At 30.2% G+C, this 26,626-nt stretch overlaps 3 protein-coding genes across 3 annotated transcripts; 1 reads left to right on the top strand and 2 right to left on the bottom strand.

Moving 5' to 3' along the window:
• Window positions 1-3,443: 3,443 nt before the first annotated feature.
• On the bottom strand, window positions 3,444-7,729 carry LOC119643412 (probable isocitrate dehydrogenase [NAD] subunit alpha, mitochondrial). The gene is made up of 6 exons (XM_038042763.1): window positions 7,590-7,729; window positions 5,102-5,269; window positions 4,638-5,032; window positions 4,444-4,579; window positions 4,250-4,363; window positions 3,444-4,186 (listed from the first exon to the last, which is right to left on the bottom strand). Exons 1-6 carry the CDS (start codon window positions 7,614-7,616, stop codon window positions 3,962-3,964), a joined length of 1,065 nt encoding a protein of 354 aa, XP_037898691.1. The 5' UTR covers window positions 7,617-7,729; the 3' UTR covers window positions 3,444-3,961.
• An 819-nt stretch (window positions 7,730-8,548) lies between these two features.
• On the top strand, window positions 8,549-11,114 carry LOC119639812 (myosin regulatory light chain sqh). Its single transcript, XM_038037488.1, has 3 exons — window positions 8,549-8,678; window positions 10,180-10,606; window positions 10,671-11,114. The coding sequence occupies exons 2-3, from the start codon at window positions 10,187-10,189 to the stop codon at window positions 10,773-10,775; spliced, it is 525 nt and encodes a 174-aa protein (XP_037893416.1). The 5' UTR covers window positions 8,549-8,678; window positions 10,180-10,186; the 3' UTR covers window positions 10,776-11,114.
• A 2,663-nt stretch (window positions 11,115-13,777) lies between these two features.
• Window positions 13,778-25,930, bottom strand: LOC119639384 (thymosin beta). The gene is made up of 4 exons (XM_038036720.1): window positions 25,742-25,930; window positions 15,647-15,811; window positions 15,394-15,507; window positions 13,778-14,140 (listed from the first exon to the last, which is right to left on the bottom strand). Exons 2-4 carry the CDS (start codon window positions 15,774-15,776, stop codon window positions 14,001-14,003), a joined length of 384 nt encoding a protein of 127 aa, XP_037892648.1. The 5' UTR covers window positions 15,777-15,811; window positions 25,742-25,930; the 3' UTR covers window positions 13,778-14,000.
• Between the last annotated feature and the right edge of the window lie 696 nt (window positions 25,931-26,626).

Raw genomic sequence — 26,626 nt, 5'->3', positions numbered from 1 at the left:
TATACGTCAGGTGAATTTTAAATCATTGTTTTTATGTTCATTAACCTTAAGAAATGACGGAACGTATTCTTAACTATACTTTTCATCATTTATAGTAAATATATATATATATATATGCAAATTGGATCAATGCTTGCAATACAGCGAACGATTGAAGATCAACTTTTTGTATTATATCGATCGATTTCAAATTATTTTCAATCAATCAATTAATTTAAACCTCTCTGTACTTTGCATGTATTTTCAAGCTATTTCAAGATATGATATATATATCAAGGTATATATACATCGATAATCAAGCTAACCGCAAACTTTGTTAAAATTCAAACAAAGAACTTGGTCTTCTTCAACCAGAATTACGTTATATTAGGTGTTTGCGAAAATTTCGTTCATTGATTTTTACAGGTTAATAATATAAAAAAAAAAAAAAATGGGGAATACCGGATCAGAGAACAATTGAATTCAATCGTTTCAACCTTTCTCTACATAAAGTAATGATTTTCCATTCGAAAATATTGATTTATTCAGCCTAAGCCGATGTTAATTATGGAGCGTTCAAAATTCTTCTTCTTTCAAATTCATTACTTTTGTTGTTTATTTGAAAAAATCTGCTGCCCAAGCCCATCAAACACGTTCAGAGACTTATGCGTGATGCGGATCCATCGTACGTCAATTGTCGATTTTGCTTTCAACACTTTAAAAATATTCGAATGGAAAGCTCTGCTACATGCAACTCGTGGCCGCAAAGGTGAAGATGTGTGAAAATGGCTGCCGAAGCAATATAAGTTGTTCTTTCGACATGATATCGCCATGTTGTCATAAAATTTTGTTAAGTGTTGTAGAAAATGATGGAAACTATTTTGATTGATATATCCATATAAAGGTCTTATCAAATTAAATGTTTGCAAAAATTTTGATCACTTTTTCACTTAAAAACTGGTCTATATAAATATATATATATGTATATAACGTACGTCTAACATCTAATTTGATAAGACTTTTGACTTTTTTCATGTACATATTGATGCTCATATTGGGAAACTGGCTTACTTGAGAGAGATAATCACGTTAGCTCTCTCTTTCGCTCGAAAGTTAATTTTCGAGCACTTGATTACCTCTCAGTTAGAAGAAAAGAAATTGTCATTTTACATTTTAATTTCTAAATTGTTTTTTTTTTTTTGAATTTACCTTAAAATCAATCCATTTCAGTTCAATCTTATAACACTTTTTCATATACCACACAACCATAATAACCTAATAATAATAATAATAATATAAATAATAAAATTAGGGAAAAAATGTATTTGAAATAATTAAACAATTTGAAAAATTTCAATTGAATGGCAATACCGTTCTTACCATTCTTCGTTCATACCATTGTTTGTTACAAAATTACTTTTTGAATAAATCATTCTTTCTCACATTCTTTCTATTCTGTATTCCGTTAACTGCAATTTGTATGAAATAAAAAAAAATAAAAAAAATTAATTAAAAAATTTCGAGTCTTTTCGATTTTATCGGATATGACATAATTATTGCTATTTCCTCAATTCAAAGATGTATGTATCGGTCATCACATATAATAGTATCTGGGTGTTACGACCAGCGCATCTGTACATTCTAGCTATGGGATGAGTATACGTGGTCTTGACGTTCCAAAAAGCAAATTAATTACAATTTTTTTTTTTTTTTTTTTTTTTTTTTAGGTGTATAGATTATACATATATCGTATATATTATATGTATACTTATCGTATATTTTGGGCGATAAGACGCACCGAACACACTTCAAATTTATAAGACGATTTTATTATTATTATTATTATTATTTTAATTTTAGACTAATGAATTGAATTCTTAGACTAAAAAAAGAGACATTGAGCACTAGCAACACAGGCCATCGGCTCTAATTTAAATAAATGGATATTAGATAATAAGCTTAGTAGTATTAATAAAGTAAAATATTGAATTGATATTCTGTTCTGAAGTTGATTGTAGAATGTTCAAAGGGTTAATCGTTCCAAATGCAATACTTCTAGCCAAGGAAAAGTTGAGGCAGTCGCAGAGAATGTGCTTTATAGTAAGAGTTTGTCCACAACAGCAGATTGGGGGAGAAGACTTCTTCAGGAGCAATTGTATGACCAAGGCGAATTCTCGAAAATGTTTGGATCTTGGTTTTCTCAACATTTGTTGGATATAGAGGTGGAGTTAATTGAGGGTTAATGCAAGCGTAATGTTGATGATGGTATTGTAAATTTCCTTCTGCAATTTTCTCTTTAACTTTTCTTCCAATGTATCTTTGAAGATCCAACTTTTCCATGACATCATCCATAATTAGAGGAGCAGAAGCAGCATACGTTGCCGCTCGATCAGCCTGCTCATTTCCCAGTAAACCGATGTAACTTGGTACCCATAACATTTTAATTTTTCCGTCGGGTGTAGTAATTATATTCCTTAATTTGTTGATGGTGCTCCATCTCGAAGTCGAAGGGTTCCGGGTAGCTAGTAATACAGACAAACTGTCAGTAACAATGACGGTTTTGAGTTTGTTTTTATGGGCAAGGTTGGCAGCGTGAAAGATAGCTCTGGCTTCGGTTATGAAAGTTGAAGTGCTTTCGTGAAATATGTGGTTGAGAAGAACCCGTCCTGTAGCATCTACCACCGCACAAGCAGGAGGCAGACCAGGAGATTTTGAGCCGTAAGACGATTTTAGAAAAATGTATTTTAATGTTATTTTCGAATCAAAAGTTTCATTTATTCTTAACATAGGTCGTACTAGTAATATTCAGTTCATCTTTCACTCTCGGTACGCTCAGTCGTCTCACTCACAATGTCACCTTCCGTATTATTTTCACCTGAACTATTGTTGTCGTATCTCACATAGCTCAATATTGGAGACGATTTATTGGAAAACTATTTGAATTTTACCTTCGGACAATAAGACGTACAGAAAATTTGAGTCAAGTTTTCTATGTATAAGTGTTTGTCCAACTTAAAAATTCTCATAGAGGAATAATGCTGAACTTTAAGAAATTCATTTTTTCCTCTTTTCCCCCTAAAAATACATAACCGAGACTTGAAATTTAATTACTACGTATTATGTATATGCTGTCTCGGACATGCAATAAAAATGAGATCGAAAATCTCGCCATATAGTGAGAAGATGTAACAATTTAAGCACTTTAAAAAGAAAAAAAAAACTTTTTCTTTTATTTAAACATTTTTTTATTATTTTTGTAATTAATGCTTTTTCTCTTCATAATAATAATTTTTTTAATTTTTTTTGTTAACCTCTATTACCATTTCTCGTTCTCTCTCTCTCTCTCTCTGTGTGTGTGTGAGTGTGTGTGCATTTCTATATAATTTATGCTTTCTCCGTTTTCTATATGGCTTATTATTAATTATTTTACATAACATATGACTGGCTTTACTAAAGTTTAGGTGTTATTGGTTTTTTTTTTTCCTGACTTAAACACTTTTCTAGCGGTTACATTATGAGACAGCGATATATATTCGCGAAGAGGAAGGAAAATAATATAAATACATAAAATATATATATTACAATTTTTCGAATATTTTTAAAATACAAAATGAATGACTACAATATACGAAAAAAGAAAAATGGAAAAAAAAAATAGAAAAAGGACGAGCACAATAACGAATAAGTTAGCAGATCACAATTATTTAAACAAAAAAAAAAAACAAAAAAAACAAAAAAAACGAGATTTTTCACAGTGTTATATATATTATAAATGAAAATTAAAAACAAACAACGATTCGAACACAAAATACTATCGAGTTGAAGGGAACCATGAGAAGTGTTTTGTTAAAGCAAAGACCTCTCCGAAAGAAACTTTTGGCTTAAACAGTGTAACTTATAAATTGTTTTATAGCAAATAAAAGATTGTTGACCTTTACGAATGGGATTATTAGCAGTACAACGTTGGTGGAGGTGTTTTGGCTTATAGCTTCGCGCATATCTCGTTTGTATACTCCGAGCATTTCGCTTTGCCGCCTAAATCACCAGTTAAATGATTACCCTCTTTAATGACGTCAAAACAAGCTTTTTCAATTTTATCAGCATGAGTGTTGAGCTCCATATGTCTTAACATCATAACGGCTGAGAGTAACAGGGCAGTGGGATTGGCCAAATCTTTGCCAGCAATGTCAGGGGCAGTACCGTGGACCTTCAATGAAAATCATTCAATTAATTTATCGAATAATTTATTGATTATTGAGGCAAAACTTACAGATTCAAAAAGAGCACCATTTAGGCCCATATTACCGGAAGGTGTTAAACCTAAGCCACCTACTAAACCGGCACACATATCCGATAATATATCACCGTATAAATTGGGCATAACCTTCAAGAATGAAAAAGAATGAGAGAGAACAGTTTATATGAAATTAATTTACAATAATATTTCATAGAATTTCGTTTTACCAAGACATCATATTTTGAGGGATCCTGTACCATATTTAAGCATACAGTATCCAAATAGCGTTCCTCAAATTTAATTTCTGGATATTTTTCGGCCATTTCACGAACGCAACGTAAAAACAAACCATCTGACATACGCCTAAATTGCAATGACAATAAATCAATTAATGATTGTCGATTATAATTTGTTTACTTACATAATGTTAGCCTTGTGCACGACGGTAACCTTTTTTCTACCATTATTTTTGGCATATTGAAAAGCATAATCGGCGACTCTTTTAGAAGCTTCTTCCGTAATTAATTTAATACTCTGCACTACGCCGTCAACTATTTCATGTTCGATGCCAGAATATTCACCTTCGGTGTTTTCACGTATTGTTACGACATTAACATTATCGTAAAGAGTTTTGTAGCCCTCTAGGCTCCTGCAAGGTCTGACATTAGCATATAAATTGAATTCCTTACGTAGAGCCAAATTCAAGGAACGATGACCTTTGCCTACCGGAGTCATGAGTGGGCCTTTTAGACCAATTTTATTGGTATTTACCGAATTAATGGCAGCCTGAGGTATACCGAATTTACCGTCAGGACCCTAATTTTTTTTTTTTTTTAGAAGAATTATTAAACAATTTTGTTAAACATATCAAGTCATTGCTCTTACTCTAACTGGAGTTACATCAACCGATTCCCATTCGATGGGTACCTGAGCGGCGGTAAATATTTTTTGTACGGAAGCAGAAATTTCAGGGCCAATGCCATCACCTGGTATGAGAGTAACTTTGCGTGCACCTGATGAATAGGCCCGACCAGAAGCAGGCACCGTGTTAACCTAAAAATAAAAAGAAAAACACACGAATAAACTATTTAGCTATGTATAGGTGTGAATGTATATATATGAGAAAAAATAATTAACATTTCATTAAAAAAAAATGAGTAGATATAGGGATTAAGTGAAATAACAACTTTGCCTTAGATAAAATTTTAAAGCGTTATTAAATTTTCTTCAATTTATTTATATTCATATACAGATAAAGAAAGTATCTTTCATATTGCGAGTGTTGCGTCTTTATAAAACGATATGATCATGCCAGTACGCCAAATGAGATCACTTATTTCCCATTAAGCTAGACCTAGCGAATCAATTTTGTTCTTTCCTAACATAGATTGTTAAAATAATTAGAATAACCTAAAATTAGGAATTAATTATGCATTATTTACAAAATCGGCAATTTTGCATTCCTTTAAACGGTCCCTATTTCCGTTTGTAAAGGGTTAAGAATACTTGTTACGAGTACTCTAATAAATGTCTTTAAATAATAAAAATAATATATAGTGTTGTTCACTTAATTTCAAGTATCTTCATAATAAGTTATAACAAAATATATATATATATCTGTATATATATATATATATTGTACATAAACTTTCCATAACATGCTATTTCTTGAAGTACTTTCTGAAATACTTTAGGCGCTCTTTTCACGGAATTCACTTTATGTACCGGTGTTTAAGGGCACCGAGCACCGAAGAGTAATGATTGCGAGAAAGAATTTTCTTTGACTGACTTAAAATCAAGAATCTGGTTAGCAATGTCCATCTTTTAGTTGCTGCGTAGGGACGCAAAAATTGTACTAAAAAGTCGAAAGCACTTCAATAGATTCATTTTAAACGTGGACTTAATCTGCGCTCACATATGTACATTTCACAGCAGATGTTAACCCAAGATCGGTTGCAAATATCTATCTATATACCAGCAGTTCAATGACAAAGGCACTGAATAATTAACAAAATGTAATGCAAATTTGTGACGCGCAAATGCTGGCATATCCATAGTATCAAAATTTTATCACACGATTCACAAATAAGATCGATTCTCCGCAAAACCCATGGCAGTCAAAGTTAGATTCAATAAAGCTAAATATTGTTGAGGCCAAAAATATCTTAAAAAATGTAAAAATGGTGGCTGACATACAAAGTGATGTGAAATTTTTTAAAAAATTTAAATTAATTCTCTCAAAGACCGTGCATCTGCGTCGCATCATTAAAAAGGACCTAACGCAACACTATTATGCTAACATTTAAATCTGAGCGAAAATTTATGGAAGCAAAACAACAATTTTCATAAGTTCCTTTTTGAAAACTATATAAAAGCGGGATGGACAGAAAAAGTGTGGCGTAGATCAGGAATCAGCATTTTGTAGCAGATTTTAATTCATTAGTAACTAATAGTAGACAAATTGCTATGTACAATTCGACCACTTCCCGAACATTTTCCATTAAACACATGAAACTCTCTAAAGTTTTGCAAAAAAAAAAAAAAAGTTGATGGAAATGACAATTTATGGATTTTTAAATAAAAGTTGAATAAGAAGAAAAAAAATTCCAATAACATCAAAATAAATAAATAAATAAAACCTTGTACATATTGCAGGTTTTAATGCTTTGCTAATGCACGCTGTCGAGGCATTATATACAATTAAAATTAGAACAGAAATTTAAATTGATATAAAGCATTTATCATTATAATCATTCACTTGAAAATTACATAAGGTAGACGGACAAGTGCACAATTGAGCCTTATTATAAAATATGCACTTTTAATTAATTACTTGAAAAGCAAACATTAGATGCGAGAAATTCTCTCGAGGGTCGGTGCATAAGTGAGGTTAAGTTATTCAATTGTTTTGTAATAACTAGAAATATTTAATGGCATATTTTCCTAAACAACAAATGGTTTATTGAAATTACATTTTTTTTTTTTCATATATTTTAACAGCTATACAATGCCGAGAAAAAGAAAAGTAAATCTTCACCGTGCTAAATGCCGTGTTATGTAAAAATATTTGACAACAGTTACCGACAAAACATACAAATGCACTTGCAATATTGTTCTACTAAGCTTATAAATGATTGAAAATTATAATCTGTGCAAGAAAAGTTTTTCTTTTTTTTTTTTAAGGCTATACTTATAAATATCTTCGCCTTTTTTGCGGTCCGTTTTAATACATTAATTCAAAGACATTTTAAACAAAAACACTTAGCGATCAATTGTTTGACAAAAAAATTAACAAACACTTAGTACATCGATTATTGCCGGTTTATTCTTAAGACACAAATTATTATATATTGTTTTTAAGTAATAAGCTTACAATCTTTTGAATTAATCTGGCTGCCATTATATTTTTTTCTTTTTTGTAAATCTTCCCACTCTAATTTATGCAATTGTTTGCTTTACTGCTTTAATTCCGTACTCACAACACACCGTATTCCGTTTCGCCACTCAATGAAAAAGTAATCAGTATCAGCGAGTGCTGCCACTTGGAAATTGGAGACACATTTTTTGGGATTATGCATTCCGACGACTATAGATAAAACACATCTATCAAAAATGAAGTGTGCTTCGAACGTTTACAATGTCAAATCACTATATCTAAAGAAATTGAACAATAAATGAATAAATACTATCGTGCTTGGTTCAAGCTTTTACTTTATATAGTTGTATGTTGTGTAAATATATAAATAGTGCATAAAATAAAAACCATATATATACATTTCCCATTTATTTATATATGGTATGGATTTCTAGTAATTCTTGGCAAATTTATGCATTCTTATAGTTGATTTTTGGTGTATTTTTATTAGATAAGTTATTTTTGTGCGACCATGATCGGTTTTATGGGATTATTGATCCTTTGTTAATTATCATTTGAGAACTGTATCCCAAGCTACTGGTTTACTGCATTCTTTTATATTGATAGTTATTTATAACAAGCTTTATTCTAGATTTGAAATAACAGTTTAATGAAACAATAGTTCAATGGATAAAAGTGACATTTAAATAAACTGAACTTATCCATAGTTTCCAAAACACTTATTTAAATTTTTTAAACGTTTGTATTTAAAAAAAAAAAAAAAAAAATGCAAAATAATAAACAGCTGACAAGACAAATGACGTGGCCTCTGATTTTATTCCGACTAATATGAAAGAGATACATGAAGAAAGCAATATTCCCCACTTTACGTAGACACGAACTGCTGTACCTAATTTTCAATTACACAACCCTTTTAAAATACATCAAATGAAGTGTGGGCAACTCCGCTTTATATATCATTGTTAATTAAACCAATTAATCATAAAGTAGAATTTACGAAGGCAAGAGGTGCTTTGAAATTTGAATTAAAAAATAAAGAAAAGAAATTTTAATTTTTATAGATATTTACTAAACTAATTAAAACAGGTAAGAGAAACCAAGTGAGTGAAGTGAATTTCGTGAATATAAAGACATGAATGAACAACAACAATTTGTGGTGTTCGATGGGAGGAAGTTTTCTTGATTACAATAGTTTACGATGATTCATTTTAGGGCAGTGATTAAAAAAGGAAGTTATTTTTAACACATTCTTTGCAGATGCATTTTAATCCTTTCTTCGCATGTTTCGGCAAATGCGTCCGAGAAACATATGTTAGACAAAAAAGTTCCATGCATAGCTTTAGACATAGAACTCATTCTCATTTTTTTTTTTTTTTTTTTTTTTTTTTCAACGCTTAATTAGCGGCTTTTACCTTATACGGTTTATATTGTTTTTTTTTCTACATTTTTTAGAAATACACTATAATATCATAACTGACTTTAACAAAACTGGCCAGTTGTAAATGTTTGTTTGCGAACGGTTACTGCTTCTTACAAACAAATGCATTCCATTAAAGCTGGATGAGTCGACATTACTGAGTCATTGGGTTGACACACTTTAGCGATATTTTTGGCTAATTTTGAAAAATTCTCTTTAAGCAACCGTATGTTATTAAAACTTACTTAAACATTATCTACAAGTGCGCATTATGCTGTTGCAATCAGATAATTCCATTACTTATACATTACGTTGCGTACAAAGTTTACAGATTAAATATTACAACAGATGTGCATTTAAAACAAATGTTCTTCAATTTTAAGATTAATGCCTGTAATCGATTACTTTGTCATTGCATTCTCAACTAGCAGGGAAAAGTTTTACGATCTTGGTGCTTCTATAGAACTAAGACAGATTGCTCAGAAAATGCATTTGACATCAATATGTTTAAGGCTAGACATTACTTTCAATGAAAACTCTTGCTTCATATGGAATCGCGAAACTTATTTATGTATTTTGCCTGAAAAACAAAAATTATATGAATTAATCGAGTTGAGTGTCAAGACATTTAGAAGAAAAGTACATCTTTTGTCAACTATAGCAGAGCCTCCAAGGTCGAAGTAAATTTAATTTAACTTCACATTTAGCTTAAAATTTAAAGAATCCGCCGGAGTGGCCGAGTAGGCAAGAGTCTCGATTAGCAACTCAATGGTCGTGGGTTCAAATCTCAAGTTTGGTAGAGTTCTTAATAAAGCCGGAAAGCCTTAGATGGTAGTGCTTTAAGACTTTTAATCTTAGAATTTATTCTCTGACTAAATTTATAATAATAATAATAAATTCATAAATATTCAATAAACAACCACGAAAGGGTTTTTATGTTTAATTCAATTAGGCACAACTTCATAAAAAGGACTGATGCCAGTCTACTTCAAATTTATAAATTTATTTCTTTGACTTTGAATAATTAGGCGCCGAGTCGAATTGAAATTTATTTTCATTGAATCTTATTATCTTTTCGAAGCATTTAAAATAAATTTCTATTTCGGGTATAAGATTTTCAAATTGTTACATATTATGACTTTTTGTGTCCGTTTCTAATTACTTTTCAAGCAACAAAATGTCTTCGCGCAAAACTGCTGGTCGTCGTGCTACCACCAAAAAACGTGCTCAACGTGCCACTTCAAATGTTTTTGCCATGTTCGATCAAGCTCAAATCGCGGAATTTAAAGAGGCATTCAACATGATCGATCAGAATCGTGATGGTTTTGTGGAGAAAGAAGATTTGCATGATATGCTTGCTTCGTTGGGTAAAAATCCTACCGATGATTATTTGGAACAGATGATGAATGAAGCACCCGGTCCAATTAATTTTACAATGTTTTTGACATTGTTCGGTGAACGTTTGCAGGGCACTGATCCCGAAGATGTTATTAAAAATGCCTTTGGCTGTTTTGACGAAGAAAATACTGGCGTCATACCGGAAGATCGCTTAAGAGAATTACTGACGACAATGGGTGATCGCTTCACTGACGAAGATGTGAGTTTTTATTTTATAATTCAAGAAAATGCATTTCATTATTGAAATATTTTTTTGTTCATAGGTTGACGAAATGTATCGGGAGGCGCCTATTAAAAATGGTTTATTCGACTACATTGAATTCACTAGAATTCTTAAGCATGGTGCCAAAGACAAGGATGAGCAATAAAATTGACTTTTATTGATCTGCATGGGTAACCAACATTCCCTTTCCCATAAAATGGTTTATATATCCAATTAGCAACAAATATTGTATTCTTCTTCTTCTCATTTGATTTAATGATAATAACATTTTTACTCCAATACGAAATTGTTGTTGCTTTTCGTAAATTTATTTGCAATTACTCTTGAATCATTTTTTATCATTCTTTCGCAGTTGGACCGTCTTGCTTCCAATATCAGTGGCGATCATTTAACTATATCTACCGAAATCATTGCCTGTTTTATCTTTATGTACCAGTATTTGCATTTGTCTATCAGACATATATATATATATATATACATATATATATGTATATATATATATGTATACATATATAAATAAACGTATGCATATATTATTTTGGCCTTTTTTTTTTCATTATTTTTAATTTGCTTTATGTTGAATTAATATTCTATTCTTATAATCGTTTTCTGATGTACTTACAAGTAATATATATATATTTGCATATGCAGGCGTGCATACAATTTTAATTGGTTACTTGGCAATTGATTTTCGATTTTTTGTTATTAATATAAAATCACGAATCATAATTTTTTAAAATGAATAAATACAACATCATTTATTTAAACGTAATATATTAATTACTAAACAAATATATTGAATAAAAGTTTTTTATACATAAACCAGAAAAAATTGCAAAATGTGTCAAATTTAAATTTAATTACTTACGATCGCATTTCTATCGTCTATATCTATATTAGTCATCATATTAAACAGCCAAGCGGCATTACTTCTTTGAGGCAATTCTTAAGATAATTCTTAAGAAAATAATATCAATTTTTTTTTTTTGTTCAAAAGGCATTGGTGCTTACGCCAACATAGACGTTCAACATAGACGCGGTGTATTTTTATGTCTATCACTGAAGGCTGAGGGGTATATTCATTTTGTCCAAATGTTTGCAATGGCCAAGAGCAAGCTTCGCAGAAACTCACAAAATATATGTGTATATATATATATATATATATATTCTTGATCAGCATCAAATTCTGAATTGATGTAAGCATGTCCTTCTGTCCGTCTATATTAAACGTTCTCCTGGCTGCAAAAATAAAGCTATCGTTTACAAATTTGACAAAAACATTTGCAAGTTCGGTATTGAAATTGGATCTTGAGGTCTTGAGATCATACGGTCGTTTAATTTTCCTTATTACATTTTTAACCATTCAATGGCGAAGCTGCGCTCGCTTCATCAACACCGTCCTCAGGTAATCCAAATAGTTTGCCAGAGATCATATTTAATTTTATGAGCATGATTTTTCGGTATCATTGGCCGAATAAGCGAACTTTTAAGTTTCACAGTAAGAATAGAGGAGAAAAATCATAAAAGTCGATTATCACAAAATGAAATTTCCTTTGATTTGAAAATTTGATATTTATTGTCGTGAGGTGTTTTATTTTAGTTTAGTAATATATTCTCATTTTATACATTTATACATTTATTAAGTAACTATGAAGCTATAGGCCGGCCTACTGACTAATTACATATATACATTTCATTTGGGGAAAGAAATTGCAAATAGAAATCATCTAGATGGCCTGCAAATGTAATGCATTGTGCTCCATATATACATCGTAATCATCAATTGCTATCAGCAACAAAGTTTATCCCATGGATACAGAAGTGCCGTAAAATATCTTTCAAGGAATCATCGAATGATTTCGGAAGTGCAGTGCTAACGCCTACCTAGCAATATCTAGCAATACGAACAGTAAAAGATCGTTCGACTGATGAGTTAGAAAAACATGATATTAATATGAAAGGATTTCTGTTCGATTCAGAGAATTGCAGTCGTTCTATTTATTGAAAGCCTTCCGGATCGAGGTTGAATGACTTTGTAGAGGTGAATGAGAATTTTAAGAAAGCATGAACGAAGGATGAGATGTGATATCTGTATGTTTGACCATATAAACAAGGCGTGTCATTCGATTAACAGTACTTTGAAGCCTATCTAAGTTATACCTTAAGCATTCAGAGCAAAGAGTTTGATAAAATAATTAACATGCATCATGAGGAGCGAAGGCCCAATGGTATGTTTAAGCTGCAAAGGCAGATATGGATTTAGCTTATACAGTTTGCGAAACGGTGGACAAACTTTAACAGGGACATGCTTATCAAAGTTCAGTTCAGTTTGCGGTCAAGGCAAAATAAACCTCAGACATTGCAGTGAATCTACAAGATGAAAGGGAATACCCAGATATATTTATATTATGAGGTTTTTTTTTTTTTTTTTTTTTTTTGAGCCAGCATGGAGGCCTTAGTGAAGGAAATGCAAGGAGTTAACATAAATTTCCGAACGAATGCAAAATATTTGTTTAATGTGAACTATTTCCTTCATTCGGTCATTCGGTCATTCGCCTCGAATGACATGAACAGCGACTGATCTGCCACTTCCACGTTGCCAATCTTTTCAACCTCCTCCATCTATCATGATTAAGTTAACTAATTCTAAACTAAAGAATCGAAGTATTTTTATTTTAGCTTTTTCTGTTATCTGTTAGGAGGAAGATATGGATATGCTCGATGTGTGACACTATAACAATAAATGTGTAAAGAAATTCGAAAAAAAACGAATTATGAACGATTCTTAATGAAAAGGTTTAGTTTAGTTTTTTTTTTATGAAAAAATTTTTATTTTTGTTTCCATTTTGCTGTTTTGTTCTTTTGATGATATATAAATATGCAAAAAATTATAAATGCTTTTACAAAGTTATTTATATAAGTATATGTATGTATGTCTTTCAGTAATGTTAGATATTAGGAATGAGTAAAAAAATACGACATCCAGAGCATCATATGATCATATGTATTGAATCTTTGAATATTTTTTTTATTTTATTTAATTTTATTTTATTTTTATTTTATTTTTTTGCAATGACTGCTACTGTATATGTCTGATGTTTGGCTTATTTAGATTACGGTAAATCAATCGATTTCTGATGTTGCTGCTTTTGACTTTTCACTACAATTAAATGCTTTTTTTCATTTTAAAAAGACGACCAAGGATAACTGGCGTTATTTACCGCTTTTTAATTTCTTTTTTATTTTTATTTTTTTCTTTTTATTTATTTTTTATTTTTTTTTTTTAAATATTATTTTTCTTTTTTATGTTATTAAGTTGTGTTGTTTAGTGACCAACATTTTCGTATATATTGTTGGATAAGAATCGCAATTAAGCTCGTTTCTCCTCTTCGATGGCTTCCTTAGTTGGTAATGGATTCTTTTCACAAGTCTCAGTGTGTTTAAGTTTTTTGGCATCAAAATTTTCAATACCAGCGATCAAATTATTTTTCTCCTTTTCCATTTCAATGGCTGGGATATAATAAAGAAAAAGGCAATAAATATTATTCAAGATAATTAAGTATAAGTGAACATGAACTAATAAAAGTGCAACAACATTACAAAGCAACAATAAATGTCATTCACTATGCAAGGTAAGTGCGAGATAAACTTGTAAAATGTAAAAACAACAACAACAACAACAACAACAACAACAACAACAAACAAAAGTAAATAAATAAAAGAAAAAAAAAAAAAAAAAAAAATGAGAAAATCTTGCTAAACCCATAAATGGTTAAAATTAAACTTTATTTGAATTGCTGTCAAGTTTGGTAGCGTGCACGTACATATACACGCCAATGCTTATATATATCAAATGCACCAGGCTTGCTAAACTCATATATTAATTAATATCATATAAAAACTTTATATGGCGCGTCGCCTATTTTTAGACAAATATAAACAAAACAACTAAACGACTACAGTAAGCAAACAAATTACAATATTTGCCGTTTAGAGGGACATTTGTAGGCCAACGAGTGATCATGTATACTCATATTAATGTGTGGTCAACTTCTATTCGATTTCATTAATATGAAATTATAACAAGTTTGTCTATAAAATATTGTCGTTGTTGTCGTTGGTATTATTATTATTTCATTTTATATCCATCAAAGAACAATGGGCGCTTATATTAAGTTTACCATTTCATTTGTAATACGCAGACATGCACTTCAGCGTAAAGCTATAAAGTGAATACCTTTCTAATATTTCGTAAGAATCTTATAAGATTTAATGTTCCTGTCTGTTATTGGAAATTTTAAAATCACACATTTATTATAGAAAAATGCAACATGGAGCATGAAACATATGCTTTCGGTTTATGACCGTGAGATAAGCTTAAAATGAGCTATATTTGTGAGAAAACTGAAGCAAATATGAGAAAATTGAAAATTTTTCAATTCTTTTTTTCTTCTTTTTTTTTTTTCTGATGATAATTTATAAAGTATTGTAAATACCGCATATTTACCACAATTGTTTTTATATAAACACGTTCTAGTCGTTCTACCAAGAGGTTCCCGATTAAGATAAGAAACTAAACGATTTTCATTTAATCGAATTAAATGATGAAGAGATGTGTCCAACAAACATTAGCCTCAAGACGGATTAATTTGTTTCTTTTTTTAACTATCTTTGATTTTTGTCATTATTATTATTATTATTGTTGTTATTGTTGCTGTTAGTTTTGTTGTTTTTGTTGTTTTTATTGTTTTTATTGTTTTTACCTTCTTTATCTGGTAACGGATTCTTCTCCTGAGTTTCAGTATGCTTTAGCTTGGATGGATTAAAGGATTCGATGCCTTCGAAAAGAGATTTTTGATTTTTTTCAGCAGCCACATCTGTGAATCATAGGAAAAGGAAAACAAAAATCAAAAATCCTTTCTCTTTGTTATTTATTTATTTTGTTTTTCTTTTTTTTTTTTTTTAGAAAAGGTGGGGATGGGGGGGTAGGGTGAGGGGACATTTTATTGCGCAAACCTTCTGCTGTGGGTAGAATAATTTTTTCCTGAGTATTTGCATTCTTCAGTTTGTCAGTGTTAAAAGACTCGAGTTGACTTTTAAGATTTTCAGCAACTTTTGGAAGATCCTTAAGAGCAGGGGCTGCCATTTTATTGTTGTTGTTGTTCTTGTTGTTGTTTTTAACTGTAAAATAGAAAATACGAAAATGCGATAAGCAATTTTGTATTTTATTTTTTATTTTCTTTAATATTTATACATATATATATATATATATATATATATATATATATCACAAGCATATCCTTTTCGATGAAAATTTAGTTTAGCAAGTTCCCCTGAAAGATTCATTAATTTAAACTCTTTGTTAATTGTTAAACTAATGATTTAATTCGAGTAAAAGTAATCAGAACCTTTTATTTTTGCGATTAGTTTAGATATCAGTGCATAATAGTTAGATCAGATCAATCTAAACGGTGTTTAACGTTTGATATGGCCATAGCTCTGGTAGATGTAAGGTAACGGATTAGTTCTAATTATATTGAGTATATATATATCGATAACAATATTTTGTTGTTTTTTTTTTTTTTTTTTCATCAATTAACTGCAGTGAACTACTAATACCTTGTCTTTCATCTTTAGATTAAATGATTTACCGAAACGTTTTTCACAGTCAAACTGTCATTGCAATCTGTCATAGTAAACGAAAAAATCTATAGACGTAAATGAATATAATTTTAATCAGTGATATACTATCCTTGATGATGTTATTTTCGAGATATTTTTTAGTGTTAGCCATGCTATGAATGCATTCATCGAAGCGTTATTCGATTCTCTTGTTCTTTTGCTATAAGCGCATTACAAAGAATATAAGCCGACATTTAATGACTAAATCATTGTTTACCTTTTCCATCTTCATTTCGCATTAAAAAATGATTAGCCATGAAAGTATTTAAATTATGTAAGTATATGCATGAATATGCGCATAATTTTCCTTTAAATTTCATAAAATAATTGATGCATTTAAATAAATATCCGCTTAACACAACTAAATTGGATATGTTGTACACGCATGCATATTCTTATACTCCATGATGATTATTATTATTATTATTATTATTATCACTGGTATTATTATACCCACCGCAGAACGATGGGTGTATACTCAATTTTTTTTTTCTTTTTTTCATAAAAGAAACTTTGAAATATTAGCGTAAAATTCTGAATTGATTAAGCCATGTCTGTCCGTCTGTGTGATATTTGCTTTTGGCAATCACTCTTCGTCGCAAAAATAAAAACAAATTTGTGTGAAACATTGGTTAATTTTTGCACACAGGTTAACATTGAAAATAGATCAAATGGGTTAGAGCAGAAGCCCGCTGTCGCCCGCTTAAAGTGAACGCAATTTCGTTTTTCTTCACAAAAATTGATGGGTTTTCCTTGTCACTTAGAATTGATAAAAACTAAAAAAAGTGTAACATTTTCCACATTTACTTTACGAAACTGTCTACTCTTTAAGGTCCAAAATTGGCAACAATCGGCTATGCCCACACTAACTTACAAGTGATTCAATATTATTCATTTTTTTTTTTTTTTTACTTTTTTGCGATTTTGTGCTTAATTCATCATAAGGCAAACAAGGCCGAATATATAAAATTATTTTGTACATTCCGCAAATGAAGATATATAATATCTGCTCAGAAATTGGTTTAATTCTTAAATGAATATGATAGACGCGACATCGCGATTAATTTTTTCTTAATGATACTAGCGATGTGGATAGCAAATAAAGAAAAAGAACTTGGAGAGTAGAATGCGAAAAGCATAGTGATGGGTATGCGAGATTCGGTGCTCATCAAATATAATTTTCTTACTTGTTATTATTTGTCGCTACAATGAAAAGGAGATTTTTTTTTTTTTTTTTTGCTCAATATATTCTATATTGTGGTTACAGTGAAGAGATTTTTATCGTGACACATCGCCTGATATCGTATTATGCTCGTCGCTGGAAATTCATTCGCATCACCATTTTAAGTTACAATGAGGGCAAATTGCTGCTAAACTATCTTATTGGTTTATTTATTTTATTTTCATTTTTTACATATGAAAATTAGTTAAAATAAATTAACGGACGAATTCAACTGACTCTTACAACTAAATCTTATGTTAATAATTATTAGCAATTAATACAAAGTAATATATATAAAGAGAAGTAAACAAAAAAAAAATAAATAAATAAATATATATATATATATATATATATATATATATATATACATATGTGAGGAGACAACATTAAAAAAGAATAAAATTCATGTATAAATAAATAAGAGAGACAGACAGACAGAGAGAGAGAGAGAGAGAGAGCAAAAAAGAGAGAAAAACCCTTGTACACATCTAGCACAAAGGCACACCCGCAGCCGATACAGATCAGAGTTTTGAGTGAGGGCCTTTGCAAAAGCTTGTCAATCGATAGCAGTAAACAAATTCATTTAATTTTCGAAGGATAGTAAGATGTTAAGGTTACAAGTTTATTTTTAACTAAGCCATAGGCAAATTGCTCCTGCCAAGACAGGTTGACTTGATAGAAATTAAAAAATTCCGATATTGAGATTATGTAGTAGATGTCATTTGGATTCTTGTGAGAGGCTTGGAACGGATTGAGCATTGACTATGCTTTACGACAATAAAGTTTTTAGAGAAACGTTTCGGGACAATAAAGTCTATCGCACCAAGTAGTACCATTTAATTAACTTAATTAGGAAAGATACACCAAGAATATATCTATGTTTCTCAAGTGACGGTAAAGCGAACAGAAGCAATCTATTTTGATAAGGAGGCAAGCAAAGAGACAAACTGGTCCCATTCCAACTTTCAAAGGGTAAAAACAGCCGGAAACAATTTTAAACAAATTCTATTGAATCTACATAACAGAATATCACAGAACAGAGGCATACCCAAGAAGCTCAGGTAAAGCCTTTTTTTGCAATGTAAGGTGCTTCGCATTGTATGTCTTAACTTAATGGTTAATGTTAGGATCATTATTATATTTACTATTTATTTCAAAGTGTAGAGGGAGTTTTTTCTCTCACCTTAATGCTGGTGGTTACTGCAGTAAACTCCTCCACACTAAGCTGATTTTTCGTTAATTTGGAGAACTGATTAAACCTTTTCTTTGTAAATACTAAGCAATAGTCGGGAGATATATTGTCTTTAAAAAACGAACGTCATGTTGTTGTAGCACCGTTTTGAAAACTTTCTCTTGAAATATTCCCACCATACTATATATGTGTCTGGTCCGTCCTTCTATCCCATATAATATCTTATCTATTAAGAAAATTCATTATATGACGCATTAAGCAAGTGGCTGCCCCTATCTCACTATAGTATTTTCATTTGTTCAAAAATGTCTACAATCAATGTAATACATAACACATTTTGTTTCTCATCGATGTGAAAATATTATGGGGTAAATAGGAACAGTTGACCTTCTCACAAGAAGCTAAAGAAGCTAAATTTTACAAATGCTATTACAGTGTCACGTGTTCATTGAATCGATCGAATGAACGATCGATAGAATGGAAAATAAAAATCCCACAACAAATCCGATGCTTTGATATTGAAAGATGCAAATTAAAAAATTGGACATACCTGTGGGGTGTTGTAGGCGGTTGACCGGTTTAGGTCGTTCCTAAATTCTTCTGCTACTTTATGGGCAGAAAGAAGGAAGATATCAAAGATACTACAGACGGACAGATTGAGCAGACGGACGAGCGTGCTTAGGTGTATTCTCATAGAATATGTGTTTAAATTTTTGTATATTTATCTGCTTTATATAGTTTATGAGTAATTTTAAAAAACCGATGGATTCTTAGTTTACATAATTCCTGTAGGTGTCTCCTGCGGCCGATGTGGCCTATTTTCAATACTAACATGTGTGCAAGAACTTTCAATGTGTTTAACAATTTTTTCGTGATAAATTGCTTTTTGGTTTTTAATTGCCAAGCTATCCAGTCCGATCACAGTAAATTCAAACAAATTACAACTTGCCCCCCCCCTCCCCCGCGTCCTCTACCCAACCCAGCCCATAGGCATATTTTTATCAAATATTATTAAATATCTACAAGATATTTCAAGTCCATAAGGGAAGCCCGCAATTAAGATGTAGTTAAGAAGCTGCAAGCCAGCCAGCCAGCAATAATAATAAATATTTGAATATATGTGTAATATGCTTTAATAAGTTTTGTGAATAATTTTCTTATTACTCTCATTTTTGCAACCAGTCAAAAGGTTAAAGAACTGTAAAACAAAAAAAAAAAACAAAAAAAAAGTAAAAATAAAAATAAATAAATAAATAAAAGAAGAAAACCTAACAACCGAATGATATCAGCAAAAATCCATTAAGTATAATAAAGCAGTGAAAAGAAAGCAACGAAAATCGAAAAGCTATACAAGTAGAAATTGCAGAGACAAAGTCAAGAAACAAAAAACAAAAAATATAAAATAAAATAAAAAAAAATTCAACTTTTCTTGAATGTTTTATACACCCATTCTTAATCATCTTATCGGCCGGCTTGTTATATGTGGGGATGAATTTGCGTAGACTTTACATATAGGTATGTATAATTTTTATATACATACATATACATAAAGTTTCACTGACTTTGTCTACCACTGCGCCGCCACACCATCAGAATATTATGATAAAGAACTCGACAATATACAGATCATGTATATGCATGCATTTCTTCCACTTGGCTGTTCAGTCTTGTTATTCTTTAAATTATTATTATTCCCTATCTAGATAGATTAGCAGCGAAAATAACAACAATAACTACATATGAAAATAAAGTTGTAGTTGTTTTCTTCGTTTTTTTTTTTTTTTATTTTCTTTTTATTTTTTTTTCTCAGACAAAGTTCAAGTGTACATATTAGGGTGGGAGTGTAAAATCCATACATAAATAATTATATACGTATATGCATATAGATGTATGAATGTGTTCTTGTATACATGTATGCGTCGTTCACTCTCCCTAATTTAATGAAACATGCAAAAAAAAAAAAAAAAAAACAAACATATTTGTATCCGTCATTGAAGGATACAAAAGTATACTTATTTTCTCTTTCGATTTGTAACAAACACAAATAAACATCTGTGACCGTATCGAACAATTGTCACATACTGAAAGTACATTACAAAAAAAAGCCATTAATCCTTTTATGAGTGCATGCATCAAAATGATAAACATTAGAGAATATTTAAAATATATTTGAAATGGGCAAAGATCGAGAATTTCTTATTAACATAAAAAAAAAAAAAACCGAAATCTAAAATAGACGATATTAATCCACCGAAACGTCTGCCAAACGAAACGAAAAACTATGCGCTTTTTATACATATATAAGTGGTGTTTACAGAAAGTTCATCTCTCCGGTCGACTATAGCTTTACTAGTTACTTTAACTTTATATCTGTATATATATATATATATATATATGAAGAGAAATAGAGCGAGTGAGAGAGAAACGGAGATGAGGAGAGAGTGAAAGAAAGAAAGAAATAGAGAGAGAGAGAGAGAGAGAGAGAGAGAGAGAGATAAAGAGAGAATGCGAATAAGAAAGAGAAAATATTCATATTAGTATATAATGAAATGAAATGAAAAGTTGGAGGATATAACAAACACTGTATGTTACGTTTGAATAACGAAAAACTCGCCCTTGTTCAACATAACAAGAAAAGTGAATAAGTAAGTAAATAAATAAATAAATAAATAAATAAATAAATAAATGAATGAATGAAAAAAGGGACGGAAAGAAGATGAAATGAGAAAAACTTTCAAACAAACCAAAAAAAAAAAAGGTGGTGCATATATATATATATATATATATATATATATATTATATATTATATGATTCAGAATGAATAGCTGCAGGCTTCAGTGTAACCAATTTAAAGTGACGTGTAGTAAAAATATCGCTTCTAATACAACCACACATACGCAGCCAGTTAGCCAGTATTAACGACAATACAATAGCAATTTCTTATAGGAAATAAAAACAAAAAATTAATATATATTTTACAAAACGACTTGTTTTGAATTTTAAAATTCTGCTTCTTTTTCCCCTCTATTTTTAGTAAAATATTTTTATTTTCCTGATTTGTGCGACTCAGTAAATGAGTAACTAATTTACGAAGGGCTGTCAGTTGACGTTGAAAAATATTTACACGTATATGTATGCATATATGTGGTGGTTTAATGCACTTTCATCTATGTATGGGAAGACAGATACATACAAAAAATTATACGTTATTCACTTCAATTCAATTCAATTCAATTCAATTTCTTTTTTCCTTTTTTTTTTTCTCTCGTATTCTACGGATATATGGATGTTTTCATACTAACTATATAAGATATGAGATTATATATTTATTTGTTAAACTATGCACAAAAAAAAAAAAAAAAAAAAAAAAACCTATTTATACTAAAAAGTGGTACAATTTTAAATCTTTTACAATTAAAATTTCTTTTTTAATTCATTTCATTTTGGAGAGTGCTTGAGTTGAATTAATCTCCTACATGATAAAAGTTGACTTAACTCCTTTACCGTCGTTGCGTATTATAGCACTATGATAATTTGCTTTTTATGCATATCGTGTGTGCATGTCTAGGGGAGCTATACATAAAACATTCGTCAATAGCATAGGATGGGTAATGAAGGGTGTTAGAAGGGTGCTTAGCCGTAGCAGCATAGGGAAACGTAGACATAAAAATGAACACAATTGCCGCAAGGTTATATAGCCGGTAAAGTATTCGTATCGACTTTGCAGTTAAGCAGCGAGCAGCGAGCAGCGTGATATCTTTTTCTTACAAAACATTGCATTTTCTAATCAATAACACTTTTTACTCTTTTTCCGGCTGATCTGAGTGACACGCCCATAATTATATGCGTATATGCATAAAAAAACAAATTATTTGCAATTTAATATTTTATTCTATTTGCTTCTTCTTCCAAGCGAAATATCCTTTTTGCAGGTCAATCTGAGAGCATTAAGCAAACTAAGTTAGCCAAGTTGTATGAAATGAAGAAAAGCAATCTATAAATATGTTCAACCTTAAGCTTAAGATAATCATTATGCTTTATAATAAATTTTCTTATTTTCACAAAGTAGCGATCGTACGATACGGACGGACGGACATTCAAAGTTCATTTGCCGTATGGTGCTAGCGAGACAAGCAAAATCTTAACTAAAATCCGCTATCATCTTTAATGCATAAAAATGCAATGTGAACATTTCTCTCTACTTTCATTATTTAGAAAGCATTCATATATATGTATGATGATACTATTATAATATAAATGTAAGCTGACACTAAGAAGGAAAAATAGAAAATCACATTACACTCTAATAAACTGAATGCCCACTTGACGAACAGGTAAAGTAATGTGTTACTGAAGCACAAACAAATCGCTTTCGCTCAATTTTAAGTTTAAAGAGAAAAAGACAATTACAACACGAAAGCCGACTTTAGCTTAGAAAAGTTCTGATTGCTGATCAGATTAGCTTTTCAACCATAAAGCATATATTTTTGCAAGTTTAGATCGTAGCGTCGACCAACCACCCACACAAATTATCTAACTAACTAAAATTTTGAAGAGAAATCAATATTCATTCGACTCGAGTGAATTGGATTTTGTTGAGAGGGGAGAGAGCCTCTTAAGACTTAAAGTTCATTTTTTTTTATATTTAAATATCATTTATATATGCATACGTACATATATATATATATATATATATATATATATATAAACAAATATAGAGCGAGGATCGCTTATTGCTAAACATAAAGTAGTGAAAACATAACTAATACTCGATATTTGATATCGAATCAATTTGAAATATGAACAGAGCTAGCTATTCGATGACCAGCCATTCAATGTAAAAATGGGTATATATATATATATAGATATATATAGATATAGATATATATATATATATAATATATTTCCTAACAATTTTTCGACGAGGTTCCATTCCATCGAAGATTTTAGATATTAAAATTGTAACGCAACATATTTTTGGAGAGTGGTGACGAGATCGTAATTTTTGCGTACAAACACATTGAACATTAACAGCAACAGCAGGAAAGAATAAATATGAATATGCACACACATATCACACAATTATGTTCACAAAATTGATCAATGTTAAGAGAAATTTAAGGAATACGAGTCCACGAATGCAGTGCAATAATTGTTAGTTCAATTGTGATTGACGATAACAATCAGAGCACGTAATAAATATGGGTAGAAAAGAAATAAAAACAACAACAACAAAATTCATATGAAATACATTTAACTCTGCAACTTTTTTTTTCATTTTTTTTAAAAGAAAATCTCATATCTCTCTCACATGCACACAAACAACATAGTCGCGTTCATGCATATGCATATATATATATATATATTGCTTGCCCGCAATGAATTAGTCATACCAGAGTTGATGATGAACACTGAATTATAATTAAACATGATTAAGTTAATATAAGCAGTCTGCATATATTCTCGATCGCCGTCTGCGTGCGTATATGTTATCGAATAGCGTTATAAATATTGATTAATGCCTATGATTCAGGCAGGCAGTCACATAAAAAGGGAAAATCCTTTGTTCCTATTGCAGGACTTGTATGGTATGAGGCGAATATTCGGAAATTTCTTTTACATTTCTTCGCCCTCATTCTGTTGTAACAGAAAGCTCCGCGAATTTTATTAAGACGACCACGCCCATTAGCAAAAAAAAAAAAAAAAATAAATAAATAACTATTTATTATGACAGGTGTGTCTTTACGATAAACACATTTGTAAACATTTTTTACTCATATTTTTTTCTAATTTTTTCTTTTTCATTTCTTATTGTTATTAATGGAAAAAATATCTGATTTTATATGGTTTTCAGATTGAACGCCTTCTGTTTTATAGGTACATGTATGTAAGCAGTGTCGCAGTTGCACATATGTGTGCATTTACTTTCCAGCCAAACATAGGCATCTAAATGGATATAATTATTATATATATATATATATATATATATATATATATATATGCATATACGTATTATGTGCGTATATACATATGCGTACGTCTGGCTGCCCACCATTTGTGTACAACAAATATGTCAATTTTTTCCTTTCTTTCGCACTCTTCTCTTCAGTATACGCCTGCATATATATATATATATATATATATATATATATATATAGTATCTGCTATACGATATCTCTCCTATAATAAGAAAAAGGCATACAGTCATGCATACAGGCGTAGCAGTTACAATGGTATATACAAATATGTTTAGTTCCCCCTTCCCCCGTATGTCTAACGTCCCGACCAACTTCGTCAACGCAATCATCTATACTGTAGTGATTAAGAAATAATCAAAGCGGTCAAGATTTTTTTGCACAGATATTAAATCTAACGGTAAATTGCTGTTAATTGGTTTTCCGCAGATGCATAAACACACCTAAACATACGAATTTCTCCAATTGTTAAAAGCTTCTTCTTATTTATTTTTTCTTACAACAAAAAGAGCTACAACAAGCAATTGCTGCAGAAACAAGTTGTAAGAGATTTTGCCAAAAACTCATTTATTATTGAAAAAAAAAAGAAAATTTTTTTTCACTTAATTGGAAGAAAAATAGTAGATTGCATTATGTGTAGACAGATATCTAATTTTTTCCTTTTTTTTTTTTCTTTTCTTTTCCTCCCGTTACTCTCTTTTTCATTTTTGCGACGAACACTAAACCTAACAAAGCCGGTGCTTTTTGCTAAAGTTGTTGTTAATACTTTTGCTCTGGGCTTACAATATTTCATACTTTCATACGTTATGTATAAGGTCTTTGAAAGAAGAAAAAGTCGTTTAACTCTTGAAAATTTTGCCGGTATTTGGCAAAAACCAGTTGTAAGAAACAATAGCACAAGAAAAAAATAAAAAAATAAAAGAAAAAAAACTTTCATCTTGCCTTTTTTTTAGGAGAAAAAATAAAAATAAATAAATAAACTTAATGAGTTATTATATTTACTAAAATTAATTATTTTCTTGACTAGTTTTCTCACTTACCTTAATATATATTAATTGTAGGTAAAACCGTAAAAAAATCGAATTAAAAAAATTTTGGTATGTCTCGATTTAACTCTGGCTAACTCTGCTTGAATTTTAATACTTTTAATACTTTTGTATTAAATTGCTTAAATTGCTCTTGCTTTGTTTAAGCGCTAACGACAAATGAGACAAATGAGACAACAACTTAACAACTTATACAACTTATACTTATGACTATGTGCAAATTACTACGTTGCGTCCGCATAAGCATCTAAATCAATTGACCTGAGTTTGCATAAGCAACGCCTTTAATTTTTATATTTTATATATTTTATATTTTTTCTATGAGATATTTCTTCTTTAGCAATTGATTATAGAAAGGAATATATATATATATATATATATATATATATATAGTAGGAGATTGGAAAATTAATCCTTTCATTCTTTTCTTATATTTGCATTTCCAATGATATTATTTATTAGAATTATATTAGGATGAGATGGATTAGGTTTAATATCTTATTGTGAACATTAACTGCTTTATATAATCGAATTGGAAATATGTGCTTAAATATTATATTATGATGGACGAAATTATATTTTTCCAATTCGATTTCAGTTAGTTTTATTTATTAGATGAATAGGTTAATTTTTTTCTATTAATTTCGGCTTTAACGAGAAAGACTTCCATTAAATGCGTAAAAATGAGTGAAATGCGTATCTTAAAGTGAAATATTTAAAATAATATATGAATAATGTAAATAATAATGTGCTTGCAAGATTCTTCGCAAACAAATTTGAGAAACAAAATAAAAAAAAAAAAAAAAAAAACAGTCATAATGGGAAGAGAAAAAGAATCTTACTCTCAGATAAGTCAAAAATCGAAGTATTACTCACGAC

The sequence above is a fragment of the Glossina fuscipes genome, unplaced genomic scaffold (genome assembly GCF_014805625.2).
Source record: "Glossina fuscipes isolate IAEA_lab_2018 unplaced genomic scaffold, Yale_Gfus_2 0, whole genome shotgun sequence".
NCBI classification, from domain to species: Eukaryota; Metazoa; Arthropoda; class Insecta; order Diptera; family Glossinidae; genus Glossina; species Glossina fuscipes.
The sequence above is the reverse complement of the archived record's forward strand: the minus strand, read 5'-3'. Positions and strand labels throughout refer to the sequence as shown.

What these genes read in the sequence shown, in the direction of transcription:
- LOC119643412 (XM_038042763.1), bottom strand. Translation starts at nt 7,616, where the DNA reads ATGGCAGCCAGATTAATTCAAAAGATT. An exon ending in TTGATGTAACTCCAGTTAGA is followed by an intron (nt 5,033 to 5,101) that starts GTAAGAGCAATG and finishes AAAAAAAATTAG; the next exon opens with GGTCCTGACGGTAAATTCGG. An exon ending in ATGGTGCTCTTTTTGAATCT is followed by an intron (nt 4,187 to 4,249) that starts GTAAGTTTTGCC and finishes TTTTCATTGAAG; the next exon opens with GTCCACGGTACTGCCCCTGA.
- LOC119639812 (XM_038037488.1), top strand. Translation starts at nt 10,187, where the DNA reads ATGTCTTCGCGCAAAACTGCTGGTCGTCGTGCTACCACCAAAAAACGT. An exon ending in ATCGCTTCACTGACGAAGAT is followed by an intron (nt 10,607 to 10,670) that starts GTGAGTTTTTAT and finishes TTTTGTTCATAG; the next exon opens with GTTGACGAAATGTATCGGGA.
- LOC119639384 (XM_038036720.1), bottom strand. Translation starts at nt 15,776, where the DNA reads ATGGCAGCCCCTGCTCTTAAGGATCTTCCAAAAGTTGCTGAAAATCTT. An exon ending in TATTCTACCCACAGCAGAAG is followed by an intron (nt 15,508 to 15,646) that starts GTTTGCGCAATA and finishes TATGATTCACAG; the next exon opens with ATGTGGCTGCTGAAAAAAAT. An exon ending in TCCGTTACCAGATAAAGAAG is followed by an intron (nt 14,141 to 15,393) that starts GTAAAAACAATA and finishes ATTATATCCCAG; the next exon opens with CCATTGAAATGGAAAAGGAG.